At 27.9% G+C, this 18939-nt stretch overlaps 1 protein-coding gene across 1 annotated transcript in view; it reads left to right on the top strand.

The window, feature by feature from the left end:
• LOC139426973 (uncharacterized) overlaps positions 1 to 18939 on the top strand; it is a 238153-nt gene that overhangs the window by 129531 nt on the left and 89683 nt on the right. The window contains exons 3-4 of the mRNA XM_071187246.1: positions 11733 to 11903; positions 18128 to 18232. Coding sequence (XP_071043347.1) covers positions 11733 to 11903; positions 18128 to 18232 — 276 coding nt within the window. The remainder of the gene's footprint in view (positions 1 to 11732; positions 11904 to 18127; positions 18233 to 18939) is intronic.

The following is an 18939-nucleotide window of genomic DNA, read 5'->3' as shown; positions in this document are numbered from 1 at the left end:
ACAGAGCCACTCAGTCTCAAAAAAAAAAATATATATATATATATATTTATTTATTTATATATTCCATAGACTACTCTTTTTAGTATGTGGCATACAGCTTTCGAATTTGAATTTATTAGATCAAAAGCAGTAATGCATAATATAGGGGTTCTAATAAATTATTTAGTAAATAGATTTCAGAGGATATGCTATATACATGGCATACAAAGAACTGAATAGGGGGAAAAAAGTGACATATCAAGAAAATCCCTAAAGAGGTAACCATCACAGAGTCCAATAAAAGGCTAAAAGTAACGGTTGGCAATTGGTACTTCTTTAGGAAAATCTAAAACTTGTTCGACAAATCGATATTTTCTTCCTTTTAGACCTTAAGTGGAAGCCTGGATTTCTCTTAAAGTATTTTAGAGTTTGAATTGAATAGCATGTTTAGCTCTTTTCAAACACGTTTCACCGATAAATAGGAAAGGATTCTTTCTTAAAGCTAATCCCTTTATTCATACAATCTTAAATTACCATGTGATACATTAAAAAATGATGTAACTGTTTGAACTACCCGTCAATGGAATGTTACTTTCCATTACAAGCCTTTTCCGGAGTAAAAATAATAAAAGAACTTAACATTTTTTAGTGAATTTTGTTAAAGGCTATTAGATTAAACACATAATAAATTAATTAAAATTCGTTATTCTTTCAGTTAAAAACAAAACACTGCTAATGGACATGTTATATTTCAGCATTGTACTTTATTTTTAGATGCTATACTTAGAGAATTGCCCATCGTTAAAAGTTAACTAATGACAACTAACGAATATCTAACATTTACTGTACAAGGAATCAAAGAGCAAAACAGCTTTAATTTTGAAAAATTCTAAATAAAGTACGGTAAAAGTAGTGGCTCCATGAATGCAGCATCCGATAATATTTATACCTTAATTGCTACAGTAATATTTATTTAATTACATTAAAAAGTTATTAAATTCCTTCTTACAGTGAAATTTTATACCATAATTCTTACAGTAATATTTATTTAATTACCGTAAATGTGCTAATATTTCTGTAGAAACATAACGATATTAGTTTTTTTTATATTGCAAAATTTTACGGTAAATAGTACCGGCACTCACGGTACCAGTTCATTTTACCGTAATTCTATCCGAAATTTTTTGCAGAGCCAAAGAAAAAATCACAAGGAATTTTATTTCAAAAATACATTTAATTTTATAAGTTAATGATTTTTTAAACTAAATAACAAATCCTTTCTTACATCCAGTTACAAATTAATTTGCTTACATACAATTTTTAAATAACATCTTTCTAAATCACGCTTATTATCTCTAGTATTATAACTTAAAACGTAAATCCTGAAAGTCAAAATGTTACTTAGGTATAAAAAAATCCAATTTCTCTAGTGACGCTAATATAAGCCTTCACTTTGCGAAATTAGTCTCTAACAAATTGTACGGATTTCGTTCAAGCGTGGTAAAAAAGTTTTATTTTTGTTTGGAATAGAAACAAACTTATATGTGCCTAAAATGTCTTCAATATCATTTTATTGTACTAATGTAATATTTAGAACTATATCTTGATACGTTGTTGATGCTTTTAAGATTACTTATTCTCAAAATATTTAAGTATATTACTATGTATAAAAATATTTCATTGGAATGGTACTTTTAATACATGAAAATCACAACTTCGTTCTAAAAACTGTTCGTTAGAATTAAACTTCTCCCTTGGGATTTTATTATTGATTTATCTCTTCATTGAAAGTGTAAAGAGTTTCAAAAATAAACAAACTGCCTTATATATTATTCAACGTAAGGAGATTTCCGGTAAAAAAAAAACGTAATTTTGGTAATAAAAGCCAAATTATAAGGTATTTAAGCAATTCATTTGGTAATTTTTCCGGTGACGGTTTACAGGAAATTCTGGTTCTCAAAATTATAGTTCTTACAACCGCACATTTAGCAAAAAATGCAAAACTAAAAAATAAATTTAACTAAATATATGGTTTTTATAACATTCCCTAATATATCATGATAAATTACCAAATTTTATCACATTTACCGTCATTCTTACTAAAACTCTTCGGTAAAATTACCGAGCTTTTTGAACAGAAGCATGGTAAATTTTACCATTTTCTGGTAATTTTGACCATACTTTTTTCTCTGTGAGGAATCAATCTATTTTCCATATTTTTTATAATCACTACCATAACATTATTTTTATTTAATTTAAAGTTCGTATCTTACAAACTTCAAAAATTAATTAATAAAGTAAAGAGCATCATTAAAACTGTAAAAAAAAAAATGACACCAAACTTCTCTTTCAGTTACACTTCATTAGAATATGTTCAAAATCGCTACATAAAATGACCTCCCTAAAATAATTTTTAGTTAATGGAAATTCGCCTCTGTCAAACTTTTTGAATATTTTAATCAAGTAAAAAGCTTCAATAGCTCTCGAGAAAGAAAGAACCGAATTTTTTTTCAATAGCACTTTATTACGTTAAATTTTTTTCTCAAACAAAGTATTCATTTATCATGTTTTTACGCACAAAAAAATTTTTCTCATAGTTTTCTTACTTCCTTATTTCATTCCACTTAGCCATATCTTTGTAATTTAGTTATATCAAGTAGAATTAACTAAATTGTGTGCATGTAAATTAAAATCAAAGATGATTAATACAAACCATATCACACATTTCTTAATTACGCGACCAATAAGTGGTGTTAGTAAACTCTCAAATTAAATTATCTTTAAACGTGGCATTATGATTAACGACTCTTTTTCCTTCCAATTCATAAGCATCTCAACAGAAAAATACCTCAAAATAATTTCTTTTCTCGTTTTACTCGACAAATTATTGGCTCTCTCTAAATCTTTTAATTGCCTAGGTGGTGCCAATACCCGATAAATGGAGTAAGCTAACTTCATCACTTGTTAAAAACGAGCGTCTTCATTAGCTAATGGTGCAAAATCGATCATTTGTGAGTTGAGCCAGTCAGTTTAAAGCCTTTGATAACATAAAAGATTCTTTACTATCGCTTTTCCAGTCACCAAAACTTGACTAGAGTCATATCTCATAACCCAAGTGATAAGATAGCTAAACATCACCAGTTGATCTTATTAGTACATCCATCCTAACTTTCAAAAATATTTTAGTTTTTACTTTTTTAATATATATCTATATATAGATTCTTTCTTTGGTACTACCGGGACAACTGAAGTTAGGACAACCTCCTAAAGAGGCTTCAGGACATAAAACGTTCAGCAGTCGAATAAAATTTGATATTTATTACTTTATAAGCTTCAAGAGAATGGATAGATGCGTTGGATATTTGGGAAGAAAATTGTCAGTTTTCGGAAAATAGGACTTAGTTTTAACCCATGTAAGATATAAAATGAAAATAACACAATTTTTTTTCGTCTTGTACATTTTCATTGCATTTTAAAGTAATCGCTAACAAGTGGAAAGTTTTTGATACTGATAAAAAGATCGCGTTAGGTTTTTAAGGCACTTTGATTTTTATTTATTTTTTTTTATTCCAGAATCATGTAAAATTAAAATGAAAACAACACCGCTGTTTTCCGTCAGGGACATTTTTATGGCATTTCGAAGTAATCGTGACCAAATGGATATTCCAAATGGATATTCGTGACCAAATGGATACTTCTTAAGATATTCCCTATGATTTTATTATTATTTTTTTATTTTCCTTGTTCATTTTACTCTTAATAATTTAAGTAAATGTGCATATCATAATAATACCCAAAGCAGTAGTACGCTAAAAAAAAGTATGGTTAAAACCACCAGAATATAGAGAAATTTACATTATTTCTGATTCTATGGGTACACCAAAAAGCTAGGTATTTTCTACCGAATCTCTTTAGTAATGATTTTGGTAAAATTAACAATAAAATATGTGATAAAAATTAGCAAATGAGGTAACATTTGGTAATTTTATCAGGATACCTCATAACTAGGCATAAAAACTATTTATTCGGTTATATTTACTTTTTATTTTTTTATTTGTCACTAAATTACACTATTTGGCTGTAAGAAATATAATTTTGAAAATCAGAATTTTTTGGTAAACCGTTTCCATATGAATGGAAAAATTACCAAATGAATGATTCAAATACCGTATATTTTGGTTTTTATTATCCGAATAAGAGACTTTTTCACCAGAAAATTCATTATTATACAGTACGGTAATTTTAACAGACTTTCATTTACTAATTGTTTCATTCAGACTTTCATTTGCTAAATAATTGGTAACAAGAATTTTAATTATGAAAACCAGAATTTCTCGTAAATCGTTACCATTTGAACGAAAAAATTACCAAGTGAATGGTTTAAATACCGCTTATTTAGGTTTCATTAATCAGAATTGTTTTATTCACCAGAAATGTCATTATCAAAAAGTGAGTTAATTTCACTAGAATTTTTCTTCTCCGTGCTATCGTAATATTTTAAAAAAGTGCGGTGGTATATGGGTATAATATGTTGTTCTATCTTTAATAATGTAAGCTGCTTTACAAGTAAATTTTATAGATAAAATAGTACTCTTTAGTTTAATTTGCTCTTAAGCATAGTATTTTTTTCATTTTTCAGTAAAAAATTTACTTTATTTTCTTGAGACCTTTAGAAAAACATTTTGACTAATCTTAACGTGAACCCTAACGTGTTACTGCCGAATCTCTTAAAGCTGTTGCATTTAAATCTAATCATTATGTTTATAAAATCCTGGCAATTAAGTATTTAACGTTTATTAGTCATATATGGTGAGCCCCAGCCCATTTTGGTCCATTTGCCAAATATTAAAAGACTTGCCGCAACGCCGACAACCATTTAACATTCATAAATATCCTATTTAATCTTAATGAAATGTATACACTGAGAATAAATGAATGCACTGAGTTGAGATTACCTCATTATTATTATGGAAATTATTTCAGAAATACATATATTTCAGTTAAAGGAGTCACAGCGCCGTTAAGACAATTGTTTTTAAGAAACAATCAAGTAAATAATTTAATGATGCTTGAAATTTTAAAATTAGAAATAGTAATCAAAATTAGAATTAGATCATAGATTTAAATTTTAGTCATTTAGTCTACGAAATTTAATCATTAGAATTATATCAAAATTGGAAATAGTTTTTTTTAAAAAGTTTTCAAATTATTTAAAATCAATTCCTCTAACACTTTTGCTTTAGTATCAGTTTGAACTTGTACCATTAGTTATGTGTGAAATCAAAAAAAAAGTATTAAAAAATATCAATCACACAAGCTATAAAATCATTAATAACTTTTATAAAACGTATTCAAAACAAATTTTTACAAGGTATACCATGCTAACTGTAAAAAGTTTCAAGATTTTATCTTCAATAGAAGAACAGCATTAGGCATTCAAACAACATGTAAATGCGGAAAAAAAACATTCATATGAAAAAACACTTAGAAGTTTCGTTTTTCTAAATAAACACTGCCAAAAATATTTCATAATTTTTCTTGAAAAAAATTACGAATCGAGACATGAATTTGACAAAGATAAATTACTACAGAAAAGGCATAAATTTGAGTGACAATGAATGGTGGACAAATAACAATGAAGAATAAAAAACAATGAACAGTAGTTAAAAAAAAATTATTAATATTTTTAAAAATGTGCATGTTTTTCTGTACATTTGTAATGAACTAAGGCCAACTAAGTTTTTATATTCAAAACATTTTCCTTCAAAATCTCATTTAAAAAATACTTTAGGTTGTGTGTGTGGTAAATTTAGCCCTGTACAAACGTTAAAAAGTAAGGAATGCATTTAATGCTTACTTTTCGATTATTTATTAATTTGTTGCTTGCTTGTTTTTTCAAATTTATAATTGCTCATTTAATTTGTAAGCTGTTTTTACTTAGCACAGTAGTACAGAAAATTTGTACATCTTTTATGTAAAACAATGACTAAGTAAAAGAACTTTTTAAAAATATCAGTGATAAAATAAAAAAATATGAATAAGAGTAATTCATTTTTGCTTTAATTTTAAAAACCTCATGATGCATTTATAAATTTTATAATTTTTCATTAAAAAAAAATAATGGCCACCAATATCGTGTTTTTGCTTATGTTTCCTCTGAAACTTTATTGAGTCGAATTAATTTTTCCATTTTTTAATAAAGTAAAAATATAAAAAAGATGGAAATTTTTTTGTATTTTTTTTATTTATAATTTAAATTTTCTTATGTCATCTTCTTTTAAAACTTTCAGACTTCTTTTAAAAATTTCAGACAAGATTTGAGAAACTTAAAATGCTTTATTTATACCGTGAAAACAACTCCTGTTATTCATAAATGCAATAAATTATTAAAGTTAATTTTTTTAATAATAATAAATTAATGCAGTTTTGTTAATTGAATTGTTATTTTATACATATTTTTTAGAGATTTCTGACAATTTTACTTAGAAATAATTTTCCAATTTCCATATATTATAAACCAAGTAAATAATATTTAAAACGACGTTATAAACTCTTTTATATAAGAACTTCTTGTATTAAATAATTTTACAACTGAATCTTATAATGTTAAATTATTTTATTTCAAAAATAAACAGTATAAAATGATGCGAAGCAACTGAACAGATTCATTTACCTATAATCAGTGGGTCGCGTACCTTATAAGGCTGCTTCATATTCTTAAGCCCCCTAAAACTAACTAAACATTTTACTCTACTGCACTGATTTAATCAACTTATACTGTTAAATCAACTTGTACTATACCAAAAGATATTAATAATTATTACCATAAAATTAAATATGACAGTGATTCAAGGTTGAACATCAATTTCAAAACAATCAAAACTAAAGCAAAACAGATATTATACTATTCAGAAAAAATAAAAATTGCAATTTTCACTCGTATATTTAAATATTGTATTTCTTTAAATAGTATTATAAATGGAAGCTTATGCAATAAAAGTTGTAAATAGAAAGTGTTTAAAAAATGTAGATAATTTCTTAGGTAGTGGAAGTTTTTAAGTAATAAATATGTCACTTGCTTCGTATAATTGCGTCATAGGCTTAAGCCCTTTAACCAGATAAATCTTTTACTCCACTTACTAAGGACTGAAGTAATTAATTTGTACTAAACAGAGTAATATCAAAAATTCTTACCGTACAGTTCTTACCGTACATTCTTACCGTACATTCTTAGCGTACTATTAGAACTAAATCAAAACAGTTATCATAAGAGAAAGAAAAAAGAAAAATAACCGCTACACGAATTTTATTTATAAATTTTCAAACAGTATTACAGTTGAAGGCATATAAAATAAAAGCTATGCATATTTTTATCTAAAATCTATGAGTCGCGTACTTAATATAACTGCTTTATATCTATGAGCCCTGTTAAACCAACTAAGCCTTTTACAACACTGGACAGAATCAATTAATTCATACTATACGAAGAGATATCAGCAATTCTTGTCATATCATTAAATAGTACAATGCTTCTAGGCTGAGAATCAACTTAAAAGCTATCAATACTAAAACAAAACAGTTACAATATTCGAATAACAACTATTGCTTAAATATTTAGATTGCTTTTTTTAAACATTAATATAGTTGGAGGCTTGTGCAATAAAAGCTGTAAATCTGTTTATCTATGGTCGCGTGCTTTATGTAACTGATTCATATTCTAAAGCCCTGTTAAATTAACTAACACATTATTTACTGAAGTAAATTACTTCTAGTACAATGCTTCTAGGTTTAACGTCAATTTAAATATTATCAAAACTTAAACAAAACATAGTAGAAAGCAGTAAAAAAATAATTCTGACATGAATATTTAGATATTGTTTTTTTTTTTCAAGAATTACTACAATTGGAGGCAAAGGCAATAAAAGTTCTGAATGTAAATAATTTATAAATGTAATTGTAATGCGTAAATATAAATAAATGTTAATAATTATTACACTATAATAAATTATTACAAATGTAAATAATATTATAAGTGTAAATAATGATAATATTACTTGCATTTATAAATTTAAATATTAGTATTATGTATGTAAATATTGGGAATTTTGTGTATATACATGTAAATATTAAGTATGTTGTATGTTGTGTATGAATATGTGTATTGTATTTTGTTTATAAAAATTATTTACGTTTTATAAAAGTAAATAATTTTTAAGGCTGTGGAAGTTTTTATTCATTACAATTCTACTGGCGTAAATCCAGCGTTGTATTCGTTTAATTATGAAATGATCCTTTACGAACTCTGCTTGACCTTTGATGAAAATTAACGTCTTCCTGTCTCGCTCAGGAAGAACTTCTATCTGCTATAATTGCACAAATCACGTGACTTACGGAATAAAACTCCTCGTCAGAAATGTCAGGGATTTTGAAATGTATTAAATAATGGTTTTCAAAATATGATTATGAAGTTTATGAAGTAAAATCCCGAAATCAATTACTTCATGTCTATTACCGTTTGTAAAAAGGCAATTCATTTGAATATTAAACAAAACGTTTATATTCCTCAACACGAATATTAAAGATTTAAAATAGACTATTGTTTACAATAACATAATATTATTTTCTGTGTAAGAATTTTTGCTTAAAAATAATAAAAATATACTTCAAATTTAGATAATTATTAATCCAAATATTATCATAGTTTTGAATTTAAAAAAAAATATTTATTATTAGATATAAACGGCGTTAATAAAACAATAAAATAAGCATAAATGTGTAACTGCGAGGAAAGGAATGTTTATTATTCTTGTTTGGCCATGTTTTTGAATATTCTCAGTGGCCCCCATCCCTCCCAAGCTCTTGGGCGCATTCTTGGGCAAATTCTAAATTCCCCCCCCCCCAAACTATTTGTTTTATTTAGTGTAAAAATCCACCCCCCAAGCTTTAAGTGGGCGCATCGTGCGCCCACCTTCCCCCCTGATGGGGGCTCCTGAATATCCTCATATATACATGTTAAGTTCTACACTATAAATACTGTGGTGCAATACCTATCTGAATTAGGTGTTGAAAAACTCTAAACGTTATGTGAATGATTACTTTATTACAAACTAATACCTAATCAAGCGTTCTTACACACTTCAAAGAGTAAAGTTGAATCTTAACACAATAATTCATAAAACTTGTAATGGAAAAATTTGATGATTGAAGTAATTGTATATCCCATTAATCGAAGAGGAAGAAAATGATTTATTCATTTAAAATTGCTTATATTTTATTCCAGAGTGATACAGGCTGGCAATTACTTATTAAACATCATAAACTTCTTAATAAAAAAATCAAATATAAATAATAAAAATGCTTTCATTTTGAAAGTTGTATGAAGCTAAAAAGTAAAGAGAAATCCTCCTTTTTTGTGCACATATAAATTAAATTACTAAAGTAATAAATTTAGAATATGGCCCGGAGGTTGTGCCGGTAGAGCTAAGCCCCCACAGGACACCTCCGTCCAAGAAATCGAAAATGCGAGTCTCACGTGTACATTAGCATAATTTTCACCAAGAAAAGTTAAGGAATCCATGTATTGACCATTAATTGATTTAATCTATTGCCAAGGCTCTTTCTCTTAGCCTTACGTATTCAAATATGTTGGTGGAAAGGAAAGTGTGAGAAATAATAATGAATTTTTATGAATTCAAAATATTAGCAATCATAAAACGGTTTTCAAATTCTATGCTAATGTGTTAGGCAGAAGTAGAGGGAATCTCTAAAAATAGATTTTATTCTGCACTCAATGATAGGTTTTTTTTTATAAAGAGTTCACAGATTATTTTAATGATTTTTATTTCTTAAAAATGAATAAAATTAGATAATAATTTGGTTTTTAAATGTTAGTTATAAAATGTTTTAAATGTTAGGAATGTAATGCATATTTCAGCATGGCAAAGCTTATACCAACGAGCAGTTAGTTGGTGAAGAAGGTTTCATTTTTTAAAGCTCCGTACATTTAGCGAATAATTAGTTTACTAGTTTATTTAAACAAACTAAATTCCTGTGTGAAATGATATTAGGACATATTTTTAACTTATAACAAACACTTTTGGACTATTTTAAGAAGTTTAAATCCGAATAACTGAGCAATTTCAAGATAGTGATAATATGGCGACCAAGATGGCTGTTTGTTTTCGTGAAGTGTACTGGTGAAATATAATTTCTTCTTGAGGTATTTTATTAAGAAACTGCTCATTGCATATTTAATACCAAATAAATTTCAATTCTTATAACTGATTAATAAAAAATTGATTGTGGTTGATTATTCGCCAAGCAGTTTCAGTGTTCCTGTCAGATTGATTTGACGAACTTCTTATATAAACTGTTATGTCGAAATCGCAAAAACATAGAAAATATAATTCAATTTACATAATGTTTAATAATTTAACAAAAATAAGATTTTCATAAAGTAGAAAAATAAACATACGCAATATTTAAGTGGAGATTCCAAAATTAATAAGAAAAATTTCTTTAGAAAATTTCGTATAGATTCAAACGCATTATTATTACAAGCATTATGCATTATAGGCAATTATAAAGTAAAATCTTATAATAAAAGGATATAAAAATAGTATATATTTAAAAATTTCTTTCACAGTACTAACTCTTTTTGTTTCAATTATTCTTTTCCTTTTTTAAAAAAAACTAACAATAATTTAAATTGTAAAGCCATTTAGAGTACCAAATAATCCAAACTTGACTTCTACTGGACGCCAATCATTTTTAACATCATTTATTAAGAAAGCGTGTTGTAAAATGAATGTCAGGAAAAAATTAAAAACCTAATGATTATTCTTAATTAAAATTAAAGTTACAAAAAATATTCAGGAAAAAACTTATTGAATTGAAGAAAATTTTGTTTAATTAAACATATTTCTCTTTTAGAAACTTTATAATCACTGTTAATTTGATTGTTATCAGATTTAACGACTAGTAAAAAATAAAAATATACACAAAGCACTCCTTTCAAATATTATTGAAATGTTACTATTTTTAATATTAAACATTAACGTAAGTTTGGACAGATAACTATAATATTGAATAATAAAAGTAATAATATTATGAATATTGAATGCAAATCTGAAACAAATTCTTCCAAAATTTACAACTCGTGCTTTTTTAAATCAATTGTTTTTACTTGAATCAGAAATTAGAATCATTTATGAAACATTAATTGTGAAGTATATCTATAAATCTTATATTGCATGATAGAAAAGTTTTAAAATTCATCTAAATTTCCAGTCTTCGCAGAAAATTGAAATAATAAAGGACAAATTTATTTCCACTTTTTCTCTCCCTTAACATAATGCTCATAATGCGCTCATACCGTCCATTAATCCCAAGAAACGGAAGCGGAATATATACTTCATTATATAAAATATGAAAATGGAAATAAAATTCGAAAAATGGCGTGATATTCGAAAAATTTGGAATATCCATGCACCATTATTTTCCAATACCTTTACTCCCTAATCAACTTAACGTATTTTGTTTCAAATAGTTTTTATCTTCCTCATTCACGCCTGGAGAGTCTTGAGAATGTGCGCCTATTTTTGAGCACTCCAAACATGTGAACTATTAATACCATCTTCATGTTTTTTTTTTAAACAAATTAAGTTTAATATCATCAAATATATCGTCTATTATTTATTACAAAAAGTTACTTATAATAAATTATTTTACATTTATTAATTTTTTTTACATAGATGTCTTATGGAGCAACATCACCTGCACTAAGTGACAGAAAGAATTTTCCAATGTTCTTCAGAACCGTTGCTCCTGATTCATCACATAATCCAGCACTGTTGGCATTCATTCTTCACCACAAATGGACAACTGTAGCTGTTTTGCATGAACAAGGGGACAAACACGCTTTAGTAAGTGTTTTTAATGCAATTTAAAAAGTTGATGAATATAATCTATCCAATTAATTAGTACTTTAAAAAGCAACTTTGGTAAGGTGCAAATAACAAAGTTACAATGTATTTTTCTGCATTTTTTTTAAATTTATCATATTTCCTTAAACTTTTTAAGGCGTTTCTTAAAACCGTTTTTTTCATACTTTTTTTCATAAATTTTTTCCATAAGAGTAAACATTTAATATCATTTAATATCATATACTCGCCTCAAAATGAGGTGACCCAGGTTCGAATCCCAGCAAAAGCCTATTGACTCACACTGACCTAAATGCTGATATAAAATGTCCTCAATTGTAGACGGATTATGTCTGAGAATCCCTTTGTTTCCTGGCTAACTATGAGAGGTATTCGCGATTTAGCTCTCTATGTAACGAAAATGCGTATTAGTTCTATCAAAAAGCCCTCGACGAAGAAGAGTTCGGCACAATGCTTGATCCAGAAGTTCCCTTGTTTTCTGAGTTTAGTGTAAAATTACAAGGCTACGGAGTAAAACATTGATAGACGTGAACTCAGAATTGGATTGACTGCTCAACACCAGTTATAAAATTTTAAAAAAAAATTCCTATGCCTGCAAAAAAGTATCATATTTTTGTCTTATCAAGCAATAAGCTCGGAATTTCGATGCATTTTTCATCAAAGTTTCAGTTCAAAAAACCTTAAACGTTATCAAAAATTTCTAACGAAAACTGACACTAAATTAATATTGTAAATACTGTGTAAACTTTAATAAGAATAACGGAAATTGCAGAAGTTATTGTATCAGTGAATAGAAAAAAAACACTTAACTCATACTCGCGTCAATACAGAAAAAAAGAATAAGTAAATAAATAAATTTTTAAAAAAACGTCGGATTTTTCCCGTTCCTATGATTTTCAAATTATACTTTTTGATAAATGTTCTTAAAATATACTTGAATTTTATTTTATAACCGGCGGCGTTAAACAGCGGACCCAATTCTAAGTCTACGAATATCAATGCTAAACTCCGTAGAGTCGTAATTTTGATTCCAGAAGACAAGGAAACTTCGAATCATGTGACAAACTAGTCTTCGTGAAGAATTTTTTAGTGAAATTAACCCGCATTTGCGTTATATTATGAGGTAAAATAACGCAAGTCTCCCACTGGTGGTCGGACGGCATGGGCATTCTAACCCATGATCCGACAGCCACTAAGTATATTTTACTTCAGCACTGTGGTCAGGGTGAGCTGGATCATTGCGGCAGGTACTTGAATTTTGTGAAAAGAAATAATCTGATTTCCAAAAAAAAAAATAAAAAATCTTGATGATTTCCTCTTCTTTATTAGTTAGGGTAACTTAACAACTTAAACACACCGAGTGTCATTCGGAAAAACACTAATTTTCTTAATTAATCAATAATTTCAGTATTTTCTTCATTAAAGAAAGAATTTTATACATTAAAGGGTAGAATAAAGTTTAAAAAGGCTTTCAATTATACAACTCCACAGCAAACAAAAAATAAAAATTATTTTCTTATGAAAAAAAAGTAATAAAAAGGAACACAGTAATGCATTAGGTTTTAACTCATTAGAAATAAAATCGAACAAATAATGTCTACGATAACGTAAAATCTCGAAAGGAATATCGAATTATGAATGGTCAATATGCTATTAGCTTATGATTAGTTGTTACATAACGATAATGAATCTGAACATTAATCTATCGTCCTTTCCAAATTGAATCATATGGAACATTTTCGTGCTAAGAGCCTCTGAAACTCTGTTCTAACATATTCCAGAAACTACAAACCATTTTAACACTAGATTAGCGATCTCTCGAACGCCTCACTACCCAATTTGATTAACTGAAAGATTCTCCATTGTTGAGTACAAATTCAAATCTGAATAAACGTCTTACGCTGTCAATACCAAAACTTCCATAATGATGAATAATACCTGTAATAGGTAGCGTATTTCAGTTTTATATTTATCTGAAAAGCTTTATGTATAACTTAATTAGATTTTAACTAAATATATAGTTATCTATAAATTGAATAGTTTTCTATAAGAATAGAATTATTTTCTCTCTGATAGTTTTTGATCTTACTTTGCACATATTGTTCCCGCTTATATCCCATTATAAAACCAACTTTCAGTTATAATTAAACTACGTAATAAACTATTTCTGTATTATTGGATTTACTTAAAAACTATTGCTTTATGGAATTAACTATCAGGAAATATAGTTTGAAATAAATATTTAAGTAAATTTTTAAATTTGCTTAGCAAATGTAAAAGCTTGATTAAATGAATTGCTTTAGTCATTTCTATGTAAAACTTTATTTATAAGGCGACTGCCTTTGTTCGGAGGATTTTTTTAAACAATATTTTTTCAGAAAAAACCAAATATAGTTAGTTTGATAGGGATGTAAGTTAAGTAAATTATATTTTATTACTTACTTAAAAACTAAATTCTCTTCAAAAATATACGAATTGGAAATAACTAAAACTAAACTAAACTAAACTCAGTGGTGCGACAGCTCATAGAGGGCCAAAGCCTACTGTGCCTATCTCAGTTTTCTTGACCTTGGGCTCTGGGGTTCAGGAGCAGATGTTCCGGTCAGGTGGTCAGCCGAACACAGAACCCCCAGTGTTTAGTTCCCAAGCATGCTTGGTACTCATTTATCAACCCACTCAAGGGATGAAAGGCTGAGTCAACCTTGCCCGGCCCGAGGTTTAAACCAGAAACCTGTGGATTTTAAATAACAGTCGACATATTTCAAGCGCTCAAAAACAAGTATCCATCTTCAGGACTTGAAAGACGTGAATGAGAAAAAACAAAAGCGATTTGAAAAATAAAACCTAAAGAGTAAAAAGAAAAAAAACATATATGAAAAATAAAGACAAAGTAAATAAGACAAAATTGACAAACAAAAGATTTTTCTAGGGCAACTTTGCGTTTTATATTTCAAAACACTTTTGTTTCGTCTCATTCACGTCTGCAAATCTTGAAGATGGGAGGCTGTTTTTGAGAGCTTGAAACATGTCTATTTCAAATTTGAGTGTTATTTCCAATTAGTATTTCTTAAGTATCAAGTAATATCTTACTTCTTCAGTTTTGTGACATTATTTACATAAAATTATGATATAGTTTCCAAAATGTTGGAAAAAATTGGCAAAAAAAATAACAAAACCTCATACTTACGCCAGGCACCGTTCACTTAAATTTAGTAAACAATATCTAATTTCACTAGTTACTACCAGATACTTTTTCTGTGTCCTGAGCTGAATGATTGGTAAAAATTTTTATTTGCTGAATTATACCATTTTTTCTAGCAAAACGAAATTATGATATTTCTTAAAGCCTTTTTCATGTTTACATGGCCTACAAAAAGTCATATATCGAAATATGAATTTAGTTTCAGTTAAGAACATGGTAAATATAGTTCATAACATAGTCACCATATTTCCAATAGATTGTAGGCAATGATGTCTGCCGCGAACTTAAATCTAGAAAACTGTAGCTCCTCAGAAAATGCATTTATAACTTAGTATCGATATTGTGTGTTCTTTTCATTATTTCACTATAAGTTGCTTTCAAATGTTCATCTTAAGAACTCTAAATAATTATACGTAAATGATTAATTCCATGATGTTTTATAAGTAAATATAAACATTTTTTAATTAATTTAAACAAAAATTTCTGAATCGTTAATTTTTAGGTAATCGGCCATTTCAACGTAGAGTCATCTGGAAGTTAAAATATATACACTGTAAAAAATTCCGCTAAGAAAGTACAGGCTCTCAGGGTGCCTGTACTTTTTACTGTAAAATCCATTTTTACTCTCTGAAACTTTTAAGGAAAATAAAATCTGATATACCCAAACTTTTACAGAATCATTTACTAAATCACGGTCATTAAATAAATATCACTGCAAAAATTATGTTATAAAATTCGGTAAAAATGAATTTTATGGTAACATATATTTTACGGTAGCATGGATATTACGAAGGTTGCATTCATAGTGCCTGTACTTTTTACCATAGTTTGATACGGATTTTTTTACAATGAACAAATAATATTTTTCTTACTAAATCTTCGCCTAACTACGCACATCATTTCAATCCTAACTTTAATTTAACTAATCCGTAACTCTAAATTCAATACCCATTTTATTTATCTACATTTTTTAAAATGTATATAAATTCAGACTATAAAATATTTTTTGCTTCCCTGAATTGAAAGGATTAGGGCAATATAGTGATAGGCCACACTTTTTTCAAAGTTGACATTTTTACAACTATTTCTTGGTAATTTTTCCAAATAGGTGCTTTGCAGGTTTTTACAATTTTTCCTGAATTATAGCATAATACACAGAAACATCTTATTGCTTCCATGAAGATATCTTTGTTCATTTATGAAAATTGCTCGTCTGAATAATTTAAAAATAGTACTTATCATTATATTGTTACAGGCCCTTCAATTTATAATCTATAAAATGTTAAAAACTTAAAATTTAAAGTATTAACATAAACTATAATTGATTTAATTTCACATCAAATAATTGATTAATTTCAATCATAATATGAAGCATTTTCTGCTATAATTTTATTAAAGTCTGTAAAGTTGCTTTATATTTACTATTCTAAAACAGATAAAAATTTATCACTAAGCATTTTACTGTGCGTTTATGCGTTTCTCTGTAAACTTATTACTATAAGTTTCAAAAGTAATTTCTGTTGCACAATTTCTTGTTTATATTGTTTATTTACGCTTACAGCAATAATGTTACAAACTCTATATTTATTATAATAGTACTTATCATTAATGTATACCATTGTGTATTTGCTGAGTACATATTATTAAATTAGTCACCATTATTGGATATTTACTATATCCTAATTTCCTAATTAATACCAAATATTTGGTCAACTGTGAAATTGAATATTATATATATACAGATATATATCTCGGTAAATAGAAATCATTTCCTCTTTCGCAGAAATGGGTAATTCTGCCATTGAAAACCTAAGTTACTGTTTTGTCGCTTAGTTGGGTAACAAAGTAATAAATTTAGTTCTTTTTAAAACTATATAAAGTGTCTTTAAAACGAAATGAAACTTAAAGTAACCAAACAATAAAGTATCAAATAAATAAAATATGGACATATAAAGTATTAATATTAAAATTAAAAATATGCTTAAAATTAAGGATAGAAAAACTTCATTCTGACTCATAGTTAGATTTTTTTAATATGAATTATTCATAAATTTATTATAAAACTATCAAATAATATGACAATGCACTCTGTCAACTGCAATTAAAAAAGAAAGTATTTTAAGAAAAAAAATCATGAATAGCATAAATCCCTACTTATACAATAAGCAAAAAAGTAATAATGTTTCCAGCTATTTTAAATTTTTCTTGGAGTGCTTCAATAACAGTTTTCCAATTGCAGGGTTGCTCCAAATTATATATATTTCACAAGAAACCACTCTAGTTTACAGCACATGTGATAAATTTTTCATCCTGTAATGCATGAATAACCACCAATTATTTCGGCTTGTTCTTAAATACAGGCTAAAGAATTTTAGCATTTCCTATTTCACTTTTCAAAATTTGGCATTGGTTCATGGTCTGGGACTGGTTTCATGAAAATTTCATTTAAAGTTTCCTGAAAGTATCATTTCTCAAATTCTGCAAAGACTCTCAGTTTTTGCAGAGATTTTAGAGAGCAAAATCACTAATATGTGTACTAATATGACATCTTGACTAAACTCTGTAGGACCGATCCTATGGAACTTAATTAAATAATCTATATTTCATATTAAGGAATTCTTTAGTTCACAACCCATTTCCCACTTTTTATTATACCTACAATAAATCGCCGTGAAAACTCAAAATCCTTAAAACATTTGAATTTCAAAACCAAAAACCGAAACTCACATTCGTGCAGTGAGACAAAATCAAGCCAGAAAGGCTAAAATTAGCTAATGTTACATACCAGATTTTATATCGCCAATAAAAGGAATACTTTGCATCGCTACCGAAATAACTTGAATACGTCATTTTAAAAAACTTCAATTAATGTAATTTGTTACAGTTCTCCAGCAATTTATTTTATTTATAAAATCATGTGTATATGAAGGAGTTGCAGAATTGTTCTGGACTTCATAATTTGCTTTGTTTATGCATCTTTTACGCTAAAATATTATTCTTTTAGCCAATGACGAAACTAATATCAAGTCTTGAACATGTCAATGTTTCGGTGACAATAACAAAGGAAACCAATATTTGGGACTACAAAGAACATCTGCAAGAAATCAAGGTATGATATTTTTACTATTTCATAACTATCATTCAAATTATGTTTTATATTCTTATTTTATAACCATCGTTGAGCAGCGGACCCGATTATTTGGGTTTACGACTGCTAATGTTCAACTCCGTAGCCTTGTAATTTCGAATCCAATCCAGAAGATAAGGGAACTCCTGGATCAAGTATCAGGAGAAATTTGCCTACGTGGAGGACTTTTTGATGGAACTAACCAGCATTTGCGCTACATGGATAGGAAGAGCATGAGAACCTCCCACGATTAGCCTGACTGCCAAGGGACCATGATCCATCTACCACTGAGGATATTTCAAGTCAGCACTGTGGTCGGTGCAAGCCGGATGAGGACTCGTATCGCCCAGCCAGCGAACCCGGTTCACCTTATTGGAAGGCAAACGCTCTATCTCCTGAGCCATCGCAGCTCAAATCATTCAAATTATAGTTTAAAATGTCTGGCAATATTTTCTAACGAGAGATTTGCTACGTTAGTAGGTTCATGTATGCCTAATATTTATGTATGTTCACTGTCCAAAATCAAAAGGATGAAAAATTTCAAAATAAAAATTGCCCCTGCTTTTATATTTTTAAAACTGGTTTCTGTGGAAGCACAAGATAAGTCAAAATGAATGCCACAATTTAATTGCAGTTGTGACACGGGTTTGAAAATCAGTTATAATCGTTGGAACAAACTCTGGATCATT

Source organism: Parasteatoda tepidariorum, chromosome X1 (assembly GCF_043381705.1).
Source record: "Parasteatoda tepidariorum isolate YZ-2023 chromosome X1, CAS_Ptep_4.0, whole genome shotgun sequence".
NCBI lineage: Eukaryota > Metazoa > Arthropoda > Arachnida > Araneae > Theridiidae > Parasteatoda > Parasteatoda tepidariorum.
This window is presented reverse-complemented; position numbering and strand designations above follow the sequence as displayed.